Source organism: Hesperophylax consimilis, chromosome 20 (genome assembly GCF_061612785.1).
Source record: "Hesperophylax consimilis isolate HC1 chromosome 20, BYU_Hcon_1.0, whole genome shotgun sequence".
Taxonomy (NCBI): domain Eukaryota; kingdom Metazoa; phylum Arthropoda; class Insecta; order Trichoptera; family Limnephilidae; genus Hesperophylax; species Hesperophylax consimilis.
In genome coordinates, this window is record NC_142855.1 from 22365710 (window position 1) to 22382944 (window position 17235).

General features: G+C 34.9%; 1 protein-coding gene and 1 long non-coding RNA gene across 2 annotated transcripts; one reads left to right on the forward strand and one right to left on the reverse strand.

Moving 5' to 3' along the window:
* Positions 1 to 1104: 1104 nt before the first annotated feature.
* LOC149414348 (uncharacterized) lies at positions 1105 to 4888 on the reverse strand. Its single transcript, XR_016304044.1, has 3 exons — positions 4731 to 4888; positions 3434 to 3586; positions 1105 to 3328 (listed from the first exon to the last, which is right to left on the reverse strand). It is a non-coding gene; the product is annotated as an uncharacterized LOC149414348 (long non-coding RNA).
* Positions 4889 to 10453: 5565 nt separating this feature from the next.
* LOC149414349 (uncharacterized) lies at positions 10454 to 14254 on the forward strand. Its single transcript, XM_089644003.1, has 4 exons — positions 10454 to 10562; positions 11889 to 12095; positions 12708 to 12857; positions 13003 to 14254. Exons 2-4 carry the CDS (start codon positions 11942 to 11944, stop codon positions 13164 to 13166), a joined length of 468 nt encoding a protein of 155 aa, XP_089500129.1. The 5' UTR covers positions 10454 to 10562; positions 11889 to 11941; the 3' UTR covers positions 13167 to 14254.
* The last annotated feature ends 2981 nt before the right edge of the window (positions 14255 to 17235 follow it).

Sequence of the window (17235 nt, forward strand, 5' to 3'; positions counted from 1 at the left end):
TGCACTGCAGCAAACTGTCAAAAATAACCTGAACCGTACTCAACTATTTTGTGCCCGGCACAATTTTTTAATGTTGCACTTGTGATAGTGTATTATTGGTTATATGGTCCGTAGTAGATATCACTTTAAGGCGATGCACTACGTCGTGTAATATTTTAAATTGAGCCGCTATCAATAACAACCCTTACGTAGATGGCGATAAGGTTTAAATTCCCGCGTAACACCATCCGCCTGTTTTGATTTATGCAAGAAAAAAACGTGGCCAAAAAGTACCTTTTATTTTATTTTGTGGATGTTGAGGCATAAATATTTAATTTTTTTCCGATCATTTTATAGATAACTTAATTCGCCACATTATACAATAAAATCATAACCGAAAATGGGTTCGTAAGTAGGAGATTTTGAACTATAGAGCAGTTTTCATAGGCCTATACATTATTTTTTCTGGGCTTATAAAAAGACTTATCTAAAAAATAGTCGATTATTTCAAAGACCAAGAAGTATTCTACTCACAGTATTTAATTAAAGCATCTGAAAAATTTCTAGGCGACCTAATTTTCAAACCAAAAACACATGATTTTACATTACTACGTATGGCATCGCCTTAAATAACACTTTATAGGCTTCGTAGTAAATATAACTTAGTAGGCTTTTGGAATTTGTACACTTTATTTTCTTATCAACTTATACGGGATGTACTGAACAGGAGTCCGCACAAGACTGTAGATTTGGGCGCCGGGTCCAAACCGTGTCTTCAGCCGATGAGAATGCTCCTTTACGGCTGATAGTGATGATAGTTGTAATAGTCAATGGCAATCTGCCTCCCGCACCCAGCGATCGGTGAATGTTGGGCACTGGGTGTGCTGTTGTCTCTGCTCACTTCTGGCGTTTGGCTGTTTCCTAACAAGGCCGGCTGATCTTGAAGAGGTAAACACCAGAAGATTTGGAGCAGAAGACTATTCGAGGTGAGGCAGGCGAAGGGTAGGAGTCACTTGTAAAAAGTAGTAAAACACTTATTTGTTGGTAAAAATGAACTGATTTATTTTAATTATGTAGCTGCTTATATCCTATTCGGTCGACTTTCAACCGAAATAAATCACAAAGATTCACTATGCTACGAGGTTCCTGGATTTTTGTAGAGACAAATATGTAAATTAATTATAAAAAAAAATGGTTAAATTGAAATCGTTTAAAAGACATTTTAAATATCTCCTCAGTGGTAGCATATCGCAAAAAGTTTTTATTTGACTACCGCTGAGGAGATGTACAAGTAAAAACAGGTAATATCGACATATTTGTAAAATTTTAATTAATTAGTAAAATTTGTATACACAACACTAAACATCGTTCCGGTCGGCCGAGGTACGCGCGCGATGGGGTATCGATGCTTTTCGGAGGCAGAAATTTAGGGCAGTTTTGGCCGAAACGGGCTATGAAATGGGCAGTGGCGGGGAGTGATGAATTTGCCAGTAACGGGGAGTTGGCACATTTTATAAAAGTTAAGATATTTTTAGAAATGGAAAAATATGGCCAACAACGTCCGTTACACGGGATCAAAATAATAAAAAAAAAATCTCACTCAATTATTCCCTCTCTCCTATTTATTAGAACATGAATAAAGTTTCATTCTACTGTGGGTAAGCATGGGTATTTTTAGATTCCACTCTGTTGCACATAGATAGTGGCAGTCCAGACATGAAAAAGGTTTTTCGCCACTATGGGTAAGCATTTGCTTTTTTGGAAATATTTACTGACACCCGAATAGTTACAGTCGGAACATGAAAAGGGTTTTTCTCTACAGCAAGTGACGTTTCAGATTTCCCTTTGTTAAACATGAATAGTTGCAGTCGGGACATGAAAAAGGTTTTTCTCCACTGTGGGTAAACATGTGCATTTTTAGACTCGACTTTGTAAAACATAGATAGTTGCAGTGGGGACATGAAATAAGGTTTTCTCAAGTGTGGGTAAACATATATTTTTTAAGTAATTTTTTTCTCACACACGAATAGTTGCTGTCAGCAAATAAAAAAGATTTTTCTCTACTGTGGGTAAACATGTGCATATTTAGCTGTCTTACTGTCGTACATGAATAGTTAGCAATTAGAACACGGATTATGTTTCTTTCTATTGTGGGTAAGCATGTGCATTTTTAGATTCCCCTTTTTATAACATCGATAAACGCAGTCGGGACATGAAAAAGGTTTTTCACCACTGTGGGTAAGAATATGCTGTTTTAAGAAATACTTACTCACACCCGAATAGTTGCAGTCAGAACACGAAAAAGGTTTTTCTGTACTGTGTGTGAGCATGTGTCTTTTTAGAGTTCCCTTTATAGAACATAAAAAGTTGCAGTCGGGACATGAAAAAGGTTTTTCTCCACTGTGGGTAAACATGTGCATTTTTAGATGCCCCTTTTTATAACATCGATAGTTGCAGTCGGGACATGAAAAAGGTTTTTCTCCACTGTGGGTCAGCATGTGACGTCTTAGATTTCCCTTTGTTAAACATGAATAGTTGCAGTCGGGACATGAAAAAGGTTTTTCTCCACTGTGGGTTAACATGTGCATTTTTAGACTCGACTTTGAAGAACATAGATAGTTGCAGTCGGGACATGAAATAGGGTTTTCTCCAGTGTGGGTAAACATGTGCTTTTTTAGATTCCCTTTTTTATTACATCGATAGTTGCAATCGGGACATGAAAAAGGTTTTTCTCCACTGTGGGTAAACATATGCATTTTTAGATTCGATTTTTTAGAACATTGATAGTTGCAGTCAGGACATGAAATAGGTTTTTCATCACTGTGTGTAAACATGTGAGTACTTAGATCACCCTTTTTATAACATCGATAGTTGCAGTTGGGACATGAAAAAGGTTTTTCGCCACTGTGGGTGAGCATATGCTGTTTTAGTAAATATTTACTCGCACCCGAATAGTTGCAGTCGGAACATGAAAACGGTTTTTCCCCTTTGTGTGTGAGCATGTGTCTTTTTAGATTCCCCTTTATAGAACATAAAAAGTTGCAGTCGGGACATGAAAAAGGTTTTTCTCCACTGTGGGTAAACATGTGCATTATTAGACTCGACCTTTGAGAACATAGATAGTTGCAGTCGGGACACGAAAAAGATTTTATTCCACCGTGCATTAACATGTGCTTTTTTAGAGAATCCTTTCTTAAACATGAATAGTTGCAGTCGGAACATGAAAGAGGTTTTTCTACACTGTGGGTGCTAAGGTGCATTTGTAATGCTGACCTGAGAGAGCAGTAATAACTGCAATGGGAACAAAAAAATATTTTATCCCCAGGATGCGTCTTCACGTTTGACAAGTCTGAAAAAGATTATGAATAAATTTCTTGAGTACGGTAAATTCATATAAACGCATAAATTAGGAGAGCGCGAATTGTTAAGGTTAACAAAACAAAGTCGCTTTTACCTGCTGTGTGGGAAATACTTTCGGAGCGCTCTAAGCATTCGTTTTTAACATCCGGAAGGTCTATGTCAATATCTGAGTTAGGAATTCCTCTTCCAAACTCTTCTCGGTGTTCAGGTTCTGTCTTGATGGTAATAGTTTCCACCTTAATGGTACCTGGAGAAACAAAACAGCAATATGTACGTTGACATGCAAATACGAATAACCTATTACATTAATAATTATGGCCTTCCTTCTCCGAAAGGAGTTATAAGAAAACATATTGTTTCTATTAACATATATATAAATCTGGTAGAAGCGGAAACTAAGACTGGGGGCTTATTAAAGAATTAAAAAAAGGACCCCAGGACTGATGCTTCAAGAAGTAAAACATTTAGTCATTATCCTGCACTCCTTTAGAATATATATTTTTTGGTTTAATATATTGTCAGTGAAATAATATTTTTGTACATCAAATACACATATTTTAATGGACATGCATAACTTAAATCATGTATAGTAAAGGTTTAAACTTTAGAAATTGGAAATTTTGTCAGTATTTTAAGTGCAATTTGACAGTTTACTGTGAAGATACATTTTAAGGGAAACGTATAAATTTTATTCGTAGAACTCCATATATATATATTTTTTAATTTATTTAACCTAAATTCCATAATATAATTATTTAGTTCTGCAAGTATTTTTTGTTATTGTTAGATCTGTTTCGCCTTTCAAGACCATTTTCAAACTGTGGTTTAAAAAATGCGGACTAAATATAGCTTTCAAAACCAATAATAACATGGGAACAAACCTTAAAAACTCTAAAAGTAGAAATCCTAAACATAATAAAAGTGGCATATATGAATTAAAATGTGACCACGCCGACTGCAACGCAACTTATATAGGACAGAAGGGAAGGGCTTTCTCAACTAGATTCAAAGAACATATAAGATATTATAATAATAAAAGCACCTTTTCAAAATTTGCAAAACATCTCTCAGTAAATAATCACGTCCCGCTTGATCAGTAAGTCGGTTTAACTGGTAATAAGTCATATCAAATTGGGAGGAGGTCAAATAGAATCATATTAATAAGTCGTCTAAAGGTGGCTCAAACCACAATTTGAAAATGGACTTGAAAGCCGAAACAGCTGTAACAATAACAAAAACAAAAAAATACTTTCATAACTTAATAATTATATTATGAAATTTCATTTTAATTAAATTTAAAAAAAAGACAAGAGAGGACGCCATAAAGAATGATATATGTGGTTTCTGCGAATCATTCCGAAACGGGAAATTTACTAAATAGTACATCTTACTGGTTGTCGGAGTACTCTCCGCATACTGCAAATATTCCTTCTTCACATCCGGGAGGTTGATTTCTATATATATATACGGCTTTTCACCTCCACGCCCTTCCTGGGACCCTGGCTCCTCCTTGATGGAAACACTCTCTGGGTTTGGAAGATCCATGGCCTTCTTTGTCCTAGCTTAAAATAAATCAAACCTGAAACAATATAATATATGTTCTTGTTATTTTTAATTTTGTTTCTCGCATATACTTATGTAATTTTATTTTTATTATTTCTTTCTTTTCTTTCTTATGTTTCAAAACTGTCATTAAATTTGTACCACTCACATGTAAAAGCCCTCTGGGCGTTAAATAAATAAATAAAATAAATAAATAAATAAATATTAAACAACTGATCCTATTTACGAGTGGTTAAAACTACTTAAAAGTAATCATTTTCAATTGGAACGAAATATTCAAAACCTCGGTGGTGAACTCGACCCCTTACAATAAATATCATAGACGATTATTTGACCTAGGCATCAAAGATGTCAAATATTTTAGTTTTGTCAGTCATACGACTAAGTTAAAGTGTTATCGCATAAAGCAAACAATGCTTACAGGTGTCCCGTTGACAGTTTGTTTATAATGCGTATTATGCGAGGCATTACATTACATGGAATGACTCGCATAGGTACTACATTACCTTTATATATTATGAATTTGCTGGTCATGGTGATTTAAATACGAACAAGAATTATGTTTGCAATAGTTAACCGTGCGGGAAAAACATATGCATGACAAAAATAGGATTAAAATATATTATATCTCACGGCTGCTTTCACCAATAAAACCGCTAAGAAGAGAGACCGCTCAGTTCCAATAGAGAACTAAATCCAATGTTGACTTCACAAATACACAAACTTGACTGGCAGTAAATATACTTATCTGGATTAACAAAATGATTTATTATCGTGACAGTACAGGTTTCGTTCAAGTTAAAAACTGTCAAATTTAGTATGGTGTACATTTGAGTGAGTCGAACCAGTTGCTTCAATGTCATCCGACAGTAAGATACCCTCAGTATCACTCTGGATTTCCATTCAGAACAGGGAAGATGCTTTAAATGGCTTTTGCCTTATTTTATGACCTGATATTGTATACATAACTAAATGTACAACATTGGTTTCTATTTCGAGGTTTTGGGTAAATAAACTATATTGACAATAAGCAAACAATTTCGAGGTTTTGGGTAAATAAACTATTTTTACAATAAGCAAACTCGAGAAAAAATATGTGATGTAATTAACTTTTACGAAAAAGTAAGAAATTACTGTTCAGTGTAAAGAGATAAACTTACTAATCGCTTGGTTGGCATTTGTGACGGCAGCCGTAAGTTTACAATGAACAAACACAAGTACCGTGTAAACTTAGTTGCTGTTGGGTAACTCAGTATATTATATCGCGAATGTCGCTAAATGTGACATATTCCAAAAATAAACATGCATTAATTAGGGGGATAAGATCTTACTTGGTCAATGTAACGTGAACCTACTTACATACAAGGAGACAATTGAAACTTGAAGAAGAAACGTCACCAGAAAAGTAGAACTGCAAGAATGGGATTAACTTCGGTAGATAAATGTGATGGTCACTGAAGTGACAGAAAACTGTGTTAATGGAACACAAATATTTTGCAGTTAACACAATATTACTTCAGATAAGCGGAGTAACCATGGTATTGTTGAACGATGCAAGATGCAAGACGCGAAATTAAGATATACCACTCACTAGATAGATAGACCCATAAATCAACTATCTATTGATTGACAATGCGACCCTATTTCCATAGAATTGGCTTGGTCGAGTGTTTAACCTTAGATCTGGCAAATTTTAAAACACCGCGCATCGGTGACGTCACACTACACCATCGACAAAGGATGGAGGAAATTTAAAAAAAGGCGCGACTATAGACAATATAATTCTCTTTCGGAACCTACCGAGAACACAATTCATTAGCCTAAAACATAAATAAAATGAAACACAAGTCCATCTGACAAAGAGCTGTGCTAAGAAAGAAAATTAGCTTTAAAGTATCTTTCTTTACAGCTCATTTTTTTCTTCGGACATCATTTTATCAAAAGCTGAAAAACAAACTTATAAAATATAAACATAAAATACAATAATCTCAGAATCATAAAAAGGTTAATCAAGAAGTACTGTATAAATATATAACTAGCCGTTGGAAATAATAGTTTTATTCTTTCAACATCCAAAGCCATTGAATAAAATAGTGTCAATAAGGCAGTCAACCAACAACTGTTTTAGTTGTATTGGATTCTAATTACTTTATTATTATACTGAAATGAGACCCACAGACTGATGCATATTGAGATAAGATTAGAAAATCAATTAATTCAAATTTTCCTAATCTCCAACACCATTCCCGAAATTGACTCAGTCATCCTTTTACACAACACGTTTTAAGAACAATATTGGTAGGCATTTATAGTTTCACACAACCAGATATTTGATAATATTAAATGTTTGCACAATGTTATGGTAACATAAACTGATAATGGCGTCCATCAGACTTTTTAACATTTTTTTTCCAGGAAGCAAAAATGACGGGGAGCACGCGTCGGCCACCTAGCGGCAAGAACACGCATTACACGGTTTGCGAAGCCTCTCTTTCTGGTACACGGGTCTTATGGTAGAGTGAGCGAGAAACAAAATAAGTTTGCATCTGTGATGTCACAAACACAGATTTTTACCATGTCTACGGTTTGTGTTGAGGTTTTGAAGCGGAATTATACTCCCCTTCGTCAAGTGATGCAAAATATACGCGGCGCCGAGCACTGGATATTTAAGTCAAGCTAACACTTTATTTTTAGCATTTTACACACGTTTGTTTATAAAAAAATAATATCGGTTTAGGTATAACAGTATTCAAAATAACTTTTATGCATTTATAATAAATAAAATAATTAATTCCTTAATATTTAATAATACCTCTATTAACGTACTCATTTGGCATAATTAAATGGTCTAATACAGATTTAGATAACTTAGAGAGATTAATTAGAATTACGCTAACAAAGTTTAATTGCCATCATCCAAATTCAGCTATAGAACGAACTAATTTACCTAGAAATTTAGAAGGTAGAGGCATAGTCAAAATAACTTCTTTGAAACATAATCAGGTAGAAATGCTGAGAACTTTTTCCATAGGATAGCTCATAGCTCAGAAATGCACAAAATAATTTGCAAAGCAGATAGAAATGTTACACCTTTAAATTTATACGATGAGAAAGCCAACATTTTTATAAATCCCAACCAGGAATTATTAGATTCCTGGTCAAATAAAATTTTACACGCAAAACACTTCAATTATCTCAACCAAACGTATGTTGACAAATTTTCGTCAAAAAAATGGTTGAGTATTTGAGAGTTGAGCGCAGAAATAGAAGGATTTATGCTTGCCATTCAGGATAGAGTCAATAATACTAAAAATTATAGAAAGCATATAATCAAAGATACAAATCAAATTGATGATTTGTGTAGAAAATGTTTGGCTTTTCCGGAAACTATAGAACATATTATATCGGGATGTTCTATATTAGCACCGTCCGAGTATACATTTAGGCACAATCAAGTTTTAAAAATAATTCACCAAAATTTAGTAATTAAACATAACTTGATTGACTGCCGTAATATAGTACCATATTATGAATACGAACCAAATTCATTTTTAGAAAACGAATTTTATAAAATATATTATGATAAAACTATACTAACAGACCGAGCGATTAGTCATAATAGACCCGATATAGTTTTACATGACAAAATTAAAAAAATAACTTATATCATTGATGTCGCTATACCAAATGCCTGTAATATTCAAAAATCTGTTAGCGAAAAAATAAGAAAATACACAGATTTCGGAAATGAAATAAAAAGAATTTGGCATTCTCAGACTATAAAAATATTACCATTCGTTATTTCGGCTACTGGCATTATACCTAGCTCTCTAATTAAAAATTTAGGCGTATTAGATCTATCAAAAAAATTATATATAAAGATGCAAAAGTCGGTCATTTTGAATACATGTAGGATAACAAAAGATTTTTTAAAAATATTTATGTTGAGGGATCAGTAGGATTTATAGGCCCTGTTAGAAGTTCTACCGAGCCGAACCCTCTGATATGAAAATATCTGGAGTCGGTGAATTATTTTCCCTTTTGATCTCTTGTGAGTTGACGTGTTGTTCTTGTTTTTTTTTTTTTTTTTTTTTTGCTTATATAATGCACTTACATAATGTTGATGGACTAGATGATCATTTGTGGAAAAGTGAGTGGAAGGGTTTAGTTTTTCCTATGGGGAAGATTTAACCCGGACAACAAAATCGGAAGCATAAAAAAAAATATTAATATTTAAAGTTTTTACTTTGACGTAATTTTATTGTCTATGAAAATGGGTTGATATCACGGTAAGTAGACGGTCTGAGCTACAGTGGAAGAGGTAGGGATAGGTGGGAGATTGAGAGGCGAGTGCTCTTTGTCAATAGGGAACAATCTGAGTATAGGGCTTTTATTTAGGTTTATTTGGTTCTTGATGACTTTGCTACTGACGTTTTTGACTTTCCTTAACTCTAGCGCCTCTAAGTTATTCAACCTAAGGCCTATTCCGTTTTATTAAACGGAATAGGCCTTAGGTCTTGGCCTTAAAAAAATAGTCAAAATTGTTTATTTTATATGTCTAGTTAATATTATATAGTTCCACTTTTTTATTACATACTTGACATCATAATGAATATTCTCTCAACACCTTCTTTAAATTTATTTTGTGCGTATATACGTAAATATATTTATGTGGTTTATTTGTTATAATTATACCCTATTTATTTATCAGGTGCCAATATGTATTGTTAAAACAATAAACTATTGTTAAATTTACTTTACTCTTTAAACTGTAACGTTTTTTATGTTGTGTACTATTCCTAAGTTAAAAATATCTGAAAGGCATATAAAGTTTTTAAAACTAAAAAGTATCACAAAAGTATTTACTTACTATTTATATATGAAAGATATAAATATTTATGTAATAAGATAAGTAGGAGGGAAACAAAAATAATAATAATGTAATTAGGCGCTAATACAGCTAAAACAGTAGGTTGAATCGTTGACTGCCTTATTGACAATATTTTTTTTCAATAGCGTTGGATGTTGAAAGAAAATAACTATTATTTCCAACAACTAGTTATATATTCATACAGTAATTTCTTCTAAATGTGTTTTGTGCTTATATTATTGTATTTCATGTTTATATTTAAAAAATAAAATTATTGTACGTGTAATTGTGAGTTTGTTTTTCAGCTTCCTTTTAATAAAACGCTGTCCTGAGAAAATGAGCTGTAAAGTAAGATACTTTAAAGCTCATTTCTTTCTTAGGACAGGGCTTTGTCAGATGGGACTTTGTGGTCTTGGGTGACATTTTACTTATGTTGGCTAATGAATTTAGTTTTCGGTAGGTTCCGAAGCAGAATTAAATTGTCTATGGTTACGCCTTTTTATTAATTTCCTCAATCCGCTAATTCCTTTGTCGATGGTGTGGTGTGACGTCAACGATGCGGGGTGTCTACAAATTTGCCAGATCTAAGGTTAAAACTTGACCAAACCAAATGTATGGAAAGAGGGCGGAGTTATCCATCTATAGATAGTTGATTTATGACTCGCCAGTTTTTCAGCGCCAGTCGGCCAGTGGCATCACCCGGTTTTTACTCTCTAATTCAACTTTATTTCGCTTACACTGTTGAACCCACGAAGTTAAATTTATCTTCCCATACTTGTGATATTTATTAGTAAGTACTTATGCTTTTATTAGTAAGTACTAATGCTTTTATTAATTACGCTAATCATTTTGGTATTGGCCGTTATCGGTACACTAAGTTAGCGGATTAGCGGACTTAATAAAAGCTTTACCGGTTAAAATTTACTTATGGTTATACTTATGATGTGTTATCCGACGATTAACAACGGATCCTTCAACAGATTTCAAATGTCAACTTCAAGGTCAAGATACTCACAATATTTTTTTTTATTTTTTTTTTTTTATTTTTTTTTTTTATTTTTTTTTTATTGTATAACAGAACATTCGTTCCAGTTACAGTACAATTTTACAAACAGTATAATTTTACATCATATCAGCATTTGGGTAAGTGACTCTTCAATAATTGTTTTAGGTCGTTTAAAGAACAGTCATTTACATCCAAATTCTTTGCTAGTTCGTTTAACAGCACCACTCCCCTCGTCATGCTATGCTTTGCCAGGACGTCGGTTTTGCCTTTTGGTACTCTAAATAAGTCATGGTATCGACTTCGGCTGTAGTGGTCTGGTACATATAAATCATAGCATCCCAAGAGGAATGGGCTATCAATAAAATTGTTCCAAATTTTGAAAGATATATTGGCTAGGCTTGCTTTCCGCCTAGTTTCCAGACTCACAGAATTGGTTTCCTCAAGTAAGTCGATATGGTGCATGAATCTGGGATAGGTTCCATGCGTCCGCATATAGACATACCTGAGGAATTTCTTCTGGATTTGCTCTATCATTTCGATGTACTTCTGGTGGTACGGTGCCCAAACATCGCTCGCATACTCCAGCTTGCTTCTCAGTATGCCATCGAACAATGCTAACATAGCATCTTGGTTATTGAACTGCTTGCATGTCCTAATGACGAACCCAAGAAGTTTGTAGCAAGACTGAGTGAGCTGCGATATATGGCCAGAGAATTTCAGTTCGGGATCAAAGACGACACCGAGATCCTTTACGGAATTTACACGTGATAGTGTTTCGCCCTTTATCTTATAATCGTAAAGTATAGTGTTTAAAGAGCGAGTGTAAGACATAGTGACACATTTTTTTGTATTGAAATCTAATTTGTTTATCAACGACCATTCAGATAGTGCATCCAGATCAGCTTGCATTTTAAGACAGTCTTGTTGGGAACTTATTTCCATTAGAATTTTGAGGTCATCTGCAAACAGTAGACATTTACTATGATGTGTATTCCTATTTCCAAATATGAGTTTCGCATAAGATATCATTGTTTTGCCAGAATATTCCAACTAAACAAAATATTAATTTCATTTAAAATAGGGTTCTGTTACAACTGTGTTCTATTTCAGATATATATTTGAATGGGCTTGAACCAATTATCAAACCCTACGACAGCGGTGTCATGGATCTAGTAAATCCCGAAACTGTTTCCATCAAGACGGAACCAGGGCCCCAGGAAGAAGGCGGAGGAGAAATGCCGTACACGTATATGGATTTCGACCACCCAGATGTGAAGAAGGAATGTTTGCAATATGCGGAGAGTACACAGACAGCCAGTTAGTTGCATTGCTTATGTAAAATAAATTGAATGTTATTATTTCAAGTTTATTGTGGATTGCCATGGTGATAGAACAAAATTTGCTTGTTAACGCCACAAGTTTACCAACTGCTCTCAAGTTCTTGGTGTAATACTATGTTGTATGGCTAAAGGTAGAAAGGAGGGAATGGATATAGGGAGGTGAAAAGCGGGATGTAGCTGGTTACTCAGATCTTGTCATTTCAATTAATGTTTAAATTGTGAATTGTTTATATTACACCAAGGCGATGCCGAGAATATCTCCCACTCTGGAACGTGCCACAAGAATAAATTGTGAAATATCATGTAACGAACCAAAAAAAAATTGCTTGCGCACGCTTGGATTTTATCATTTCGTTGACTTAAAACAACTCCATACTGAATTGTTTTGGAGCAAATGCCTGTTCCTTCCTTAAGCGGACATCCGGGGTCATTCTAATTAATTTCCTTAAAAAAACCTTGAACTCTTTTCACCTAATTCTCACTTCGGCAGGGTTAATCAATGATATTTTTTATCATAAATATAATAATTTTAAAAAAAAATTGTGTTGTTTAACATGGATTATCAATATAGGTACATGTTGTTTTATAGTTTGCATTAATGTGGAGACTGTTACCGTCAAGGAGGAACTCAGAAGACGAGAATATAATGATGGGGGATTCCCATGTATGGAAATCGACATAGACCTGCCGGATGTTAAAAGGGAATGCTTAGAACGCGTTGAAAGAATTGACCAGTCCGGTAAAAACAATTTCTTTTCTGTTAATAATTTCTGCCTTTTTATTTTGTTAACATTTTAATCAATTTTCTGTGCTTTCTTACGTTAAGTGTAGATATTAAGTCGTAATAAGCCTTAATAATCATATTTCTTTATTTTTTTCGATAGATCTGAAGATGCATCCTGCGGAAAAACAATTACAACAATTAAAACAAAAACAACCAACAAACGAAACAGAAACAATATTTAAGTCGAATTTTAAAAGGCACTTTTGCACCCGTACAGGAAAAAAAAAATTTCATTATCCGAATGTAACTACTCATGTTCTCTGAAGGGCAATCAGAGGAGCCACAAGCTGACTCACAGTGAAAAAAAACCTTTTTCATGTTCTGAGTGCAATTATGCATCTTCTCATAAAAAAAATCTGCAGAGACACATTCGGACTCACAGTAGAGAAAAACCTTTTTCGTGTTCTGAGTGCAGCTATGCATCTTCTATAAAAAGCAATTCGACGAGATACATTCTGACTCACAGTGGAGAAAAACCTTTTTCGTGTTCTGAGTGTAGCTATTCATCTTCTATAAAAAGCAATCTGGCGAGACACATTCGGACTCACAGTGGAGAAAAACCTTTTTCATGATCTGAGTGCAATGAGGCATTTTCTATAAAAAGCAATCTGGCGACACACATTCGGACTGACAGTGGAGAAAAACCTTTTTCATGTTTGGAGTGCAATTATGCATCTTCTCAAAAAAGCCTTCTGACGAGACACATTCTGACTCACAGTGGAGAAAAACCTTTTTCGTGTTCTGAGTGCAATTATGCATCTTCTCATAAAAGCCTTCTGACGAGACACATTCTGACTCACAGTGGAGAAAAACCTTTTTCATGTTCTGAGTGCAATTATGCATCTTCTCAAAAAAGCCTTCTGACGAGACACATTCTGACTCACAGTGAAGAAAAACCTTTTTCGTGTTCTGAGTGCAGCTTTACATCTTTTATAAAAAGCAATCTGACGACACACATTCGGACTCACGGTGGAGAAAAACCTTTTTCATGTTCTGAGTGCATTTATGCATTTTCTCGAAGGAGCACACTGACGACCCACAAGCTGACTCACAGTGGAGAAAAACCTTTTTCGTGTTTTGAGTGCAATTATGCATCTTCTCATAAAAGCCTTCTGACGAGACACATTCTGACTCACAGTGGAGAAAAACCTTTTTCATGTTCTGAGTGCAATTATGCATCTTCTCAAAAAAGCCTTCTGACGAGACACATTCTGACTCACAGTGAAGAAAAACCTTTTTCGTGTTCTGAGTGCAGCTTTACATCTTTTATAAAAAGCAATCTGACGACACACATTCGGACTCACGGTGGAGAAAAACCTTTTTCATGTTCTGAGTGCATTTATGCATTTTCTCGAAGGAGCACGCTGACGACCCACAAGCTGACTCACAGTGGAGAAAAACCTTTTACATGTTCAGAGTGCAGCTATGCATCTTCTATAAAAAGCAATCTGACGAGACACATTCTGACTCACAGTGGAGAAAAACCTTTTTCGTGTTCTGAGTGCAGCTATGCATCTTCCATAAAAAGCAATCTGACGAGACACATTCTGACTCACAGTGGAGAAAAACCTTTTTCGTGTTCTGAGTGCAGCTATGCATCTTCCATAAAAAGCAATCTGACGAGACACATTCTGACTCACAGTGGAGAAAAACCTTTTTCGTGTTCTGAGTGCAGCTATGCATCTTCTATAAAAAGCAATTCGACGAGATACATTCTGACTCACAGTGGAGAAAAACCTTTTTCGTGTTCTGAGTGTAGCTATTCATCTTCTATAAAAAGCAATCTGGCGAGACACATTCGGACTCACAGTGGAGAAAAACCTTTTTCATGATCTGAGTGCAATGAGGCATTTTCTATAAAAAGCAATCTGGCGACACACATTCGGACTGACAGTGGAGAAAAACCTTTTTCATGTTTGGAGTGCAATTATGCATCTTCTCAAAAAAGCCTTCTGACGAGACACATTCTGACTCACAGTGGAGAAAAACCTTTTTCGTGTTCTGAGTGCAATTATGCATCTTCTCATAAAAGCCTTCTGACGAGACACATTCTGACTCACAGTGGAGAAAAACCTTTTTCATGTTCTGAGTGCAATTATGCATCTTCTCAAAAAAGCCTTCTGACGAGACACATTCTGACTCACAGTGAAGAAAAACCTTTTTCGTGTTCTGAGTGCAGCTTTACATCTTTTATAAAAAGCAATCTGACGACACACATTCGGACTCACGGTGGAGAAAAACCTTTTTCATGTTCTGAGTGCATTTATGCATTTTCTCGAAGGAGCACACTGACGACCCACAAGCTGACTCACAGTGGAGAAAAACCTTTTTCGTGTTCTGAGTGCAATTATGCATCTTCTCATAAAAGCCTTCTGACGAGACACATTCTGACTCACAGTGGAGAAAAACCTTTTTCATGTTCTGAGTGCAATTATGCATCTTCTCAAAAAAGCCTTCTGACGAGACACATTCTGACTCACAGTGAAGAAAAACCTTTTTCGTGTTCTGAGTGCAGCTTTACATCTTTTATAAAAAGCAATCTGACGACACACATTCGGACTCACGGTGGAGAAAAACCTTTTTCATGTTCTGAGTGCATTTATGCATTTTCTCGAAGGAGCACACTGACGACCCACAAGCTGACTCACAGTGGAGAAAAACCTTTTACATGTTCAGAGTGCAGCTATGCATCTTCTATAAAAAGCAATCTGACGAGACACATTCTGACTCACAGTGGAGAAAAACCTTTTTCGTGTTCTGAGTGCAGCTATGCATCTTCCATAAAAAGCAATCTGACGAGACACATTCTGACTCACAGTGGAGAAAAACCTTTTTCGTGTTCTGAGTGCAGCTATGCATCTTCCATAAAAAGCAATCTGACGAGACACATTCTGACTCACAGTGGAGAAAAACCTTTTTCATGTTCCTAGTTCAGCTATTCATGTTCTCAAAAACCTTATCTGACGAAACACATGCTGACTCACATTGGAGAAAAACCTTTTTCATGTTTGTAGTGCAATTATGCATTTTCTCAAAAAAGCAATCTGACGACACACATTCGGACTCACAGTGGAGAAAAACCTTTTTCATGTTCTGAGTGCAATTCTGCATCTTCTCAAAAAAGCCATCTGGCGAGACACATACTGACTCACAGTGGAGAAAAAGCTTTTTCCTGTTCCGAGTGAAACTCGAAAGGGAAATTTGAGGACACGTATTAATTCACAGAAAAGTCAGGAAATGAGTTTTCATGTTCCACATGGAACTATCAATATTCTCGAAAGTGTTTTCTAACGAACCACATGCTGACTCAGAGTTTCCGGACAACATTTTTTATTTAAAATTTCATCCACACAAATACTAACAAAATTCTCCATGTAATGCCAAATGATAGCACACACGAAAAAAGTTGCAGTCGTTAGTAAAGCTAAGGTTTAAAAGCTTTATTTTATTTAGTATTCTCGAAAGCAAATCCGACTCTCACACAGCTCGTGCATCTTAGAAAATTAAAAGTGTATCTAAATTTCCAACAAAAAATTACAATACGGTCAACGAGAACGAAACGATGGATGTGTTGAAGAACGATGGTTCCAGCCAATTGGTCGCGGTTTAGTGAAACCTGAACTCAACGACCGACATTTCGCAAAAAGATCATAAATATCTAGTCCAAGCTATCCTGGTTTAATAGCCCGAATCGATATAACTTTACTACATCGCAAACAATTGGCTGACTCTCGGAGTGAACTAAGGACTGGGATATTGAATGATGAAACTGATCTCACAAACAGATATATACATTCATTATCAAAGTCTCGCTAATTACAGCGGATGCAATGTAACTGATGGTACCGAAAACTGAAATGGACCTATTATGCTCAATAAAATATTTTATTTATAATCGTTTTTTGAAAACATCTTCTGAAATTAAAGCAAAATGTGTAAATGATTATTAACATTGTTAATGTTATATTTGGAATCTGTTTATAACATTTCATTTGTATTCCATAGAAGAGGAACATTAAAAAATCAATAGCAGTGAAAACTAATTGTATGAATTATTTTCGTTTACATTTATTATACTCTGTAATACTATTATACTGTAAATTGATTAATTATTTAATAAATAAAATATATATATATATATCTATTCATTTGTATTTGATGCCACAGATATCAAATTGAAACTTAGGGGGGTGGTCCAAAAGGGTTTTAATCAATTGTATTAAGTACATTTCTCACTAAGTCGTTTAAGACTCTCATATTTCTAATTATTTTGGTAATTACAGTCGGCTAATTACCTTGGGTTTGTAGCTCACTTCAATATTGTTCAGGGGAA

Coding starts and splice junctions, on each gene's coding strand:
- LOC149414349 (XM_089644003.1), top strand. CDS start 11,942: ATGGATCTAGTAAATCCCGAAACTGTTTCCATCAAGACGGAACCAGGG. Junction 12,096..12,707: donor GGAGAGTACACAGACAGCCA/GTTAGTTGCATT, acceptor GTTGTTTTATAG/TTTGCATTAATGTGGAGACT. Junction 12,858..13,002: donor TGAAAGAATTGACCAGTCCG/GTAAAAACAATT, acceptor TTTTTTCGATAG/ATCTGAAGATGCATCCTGCG.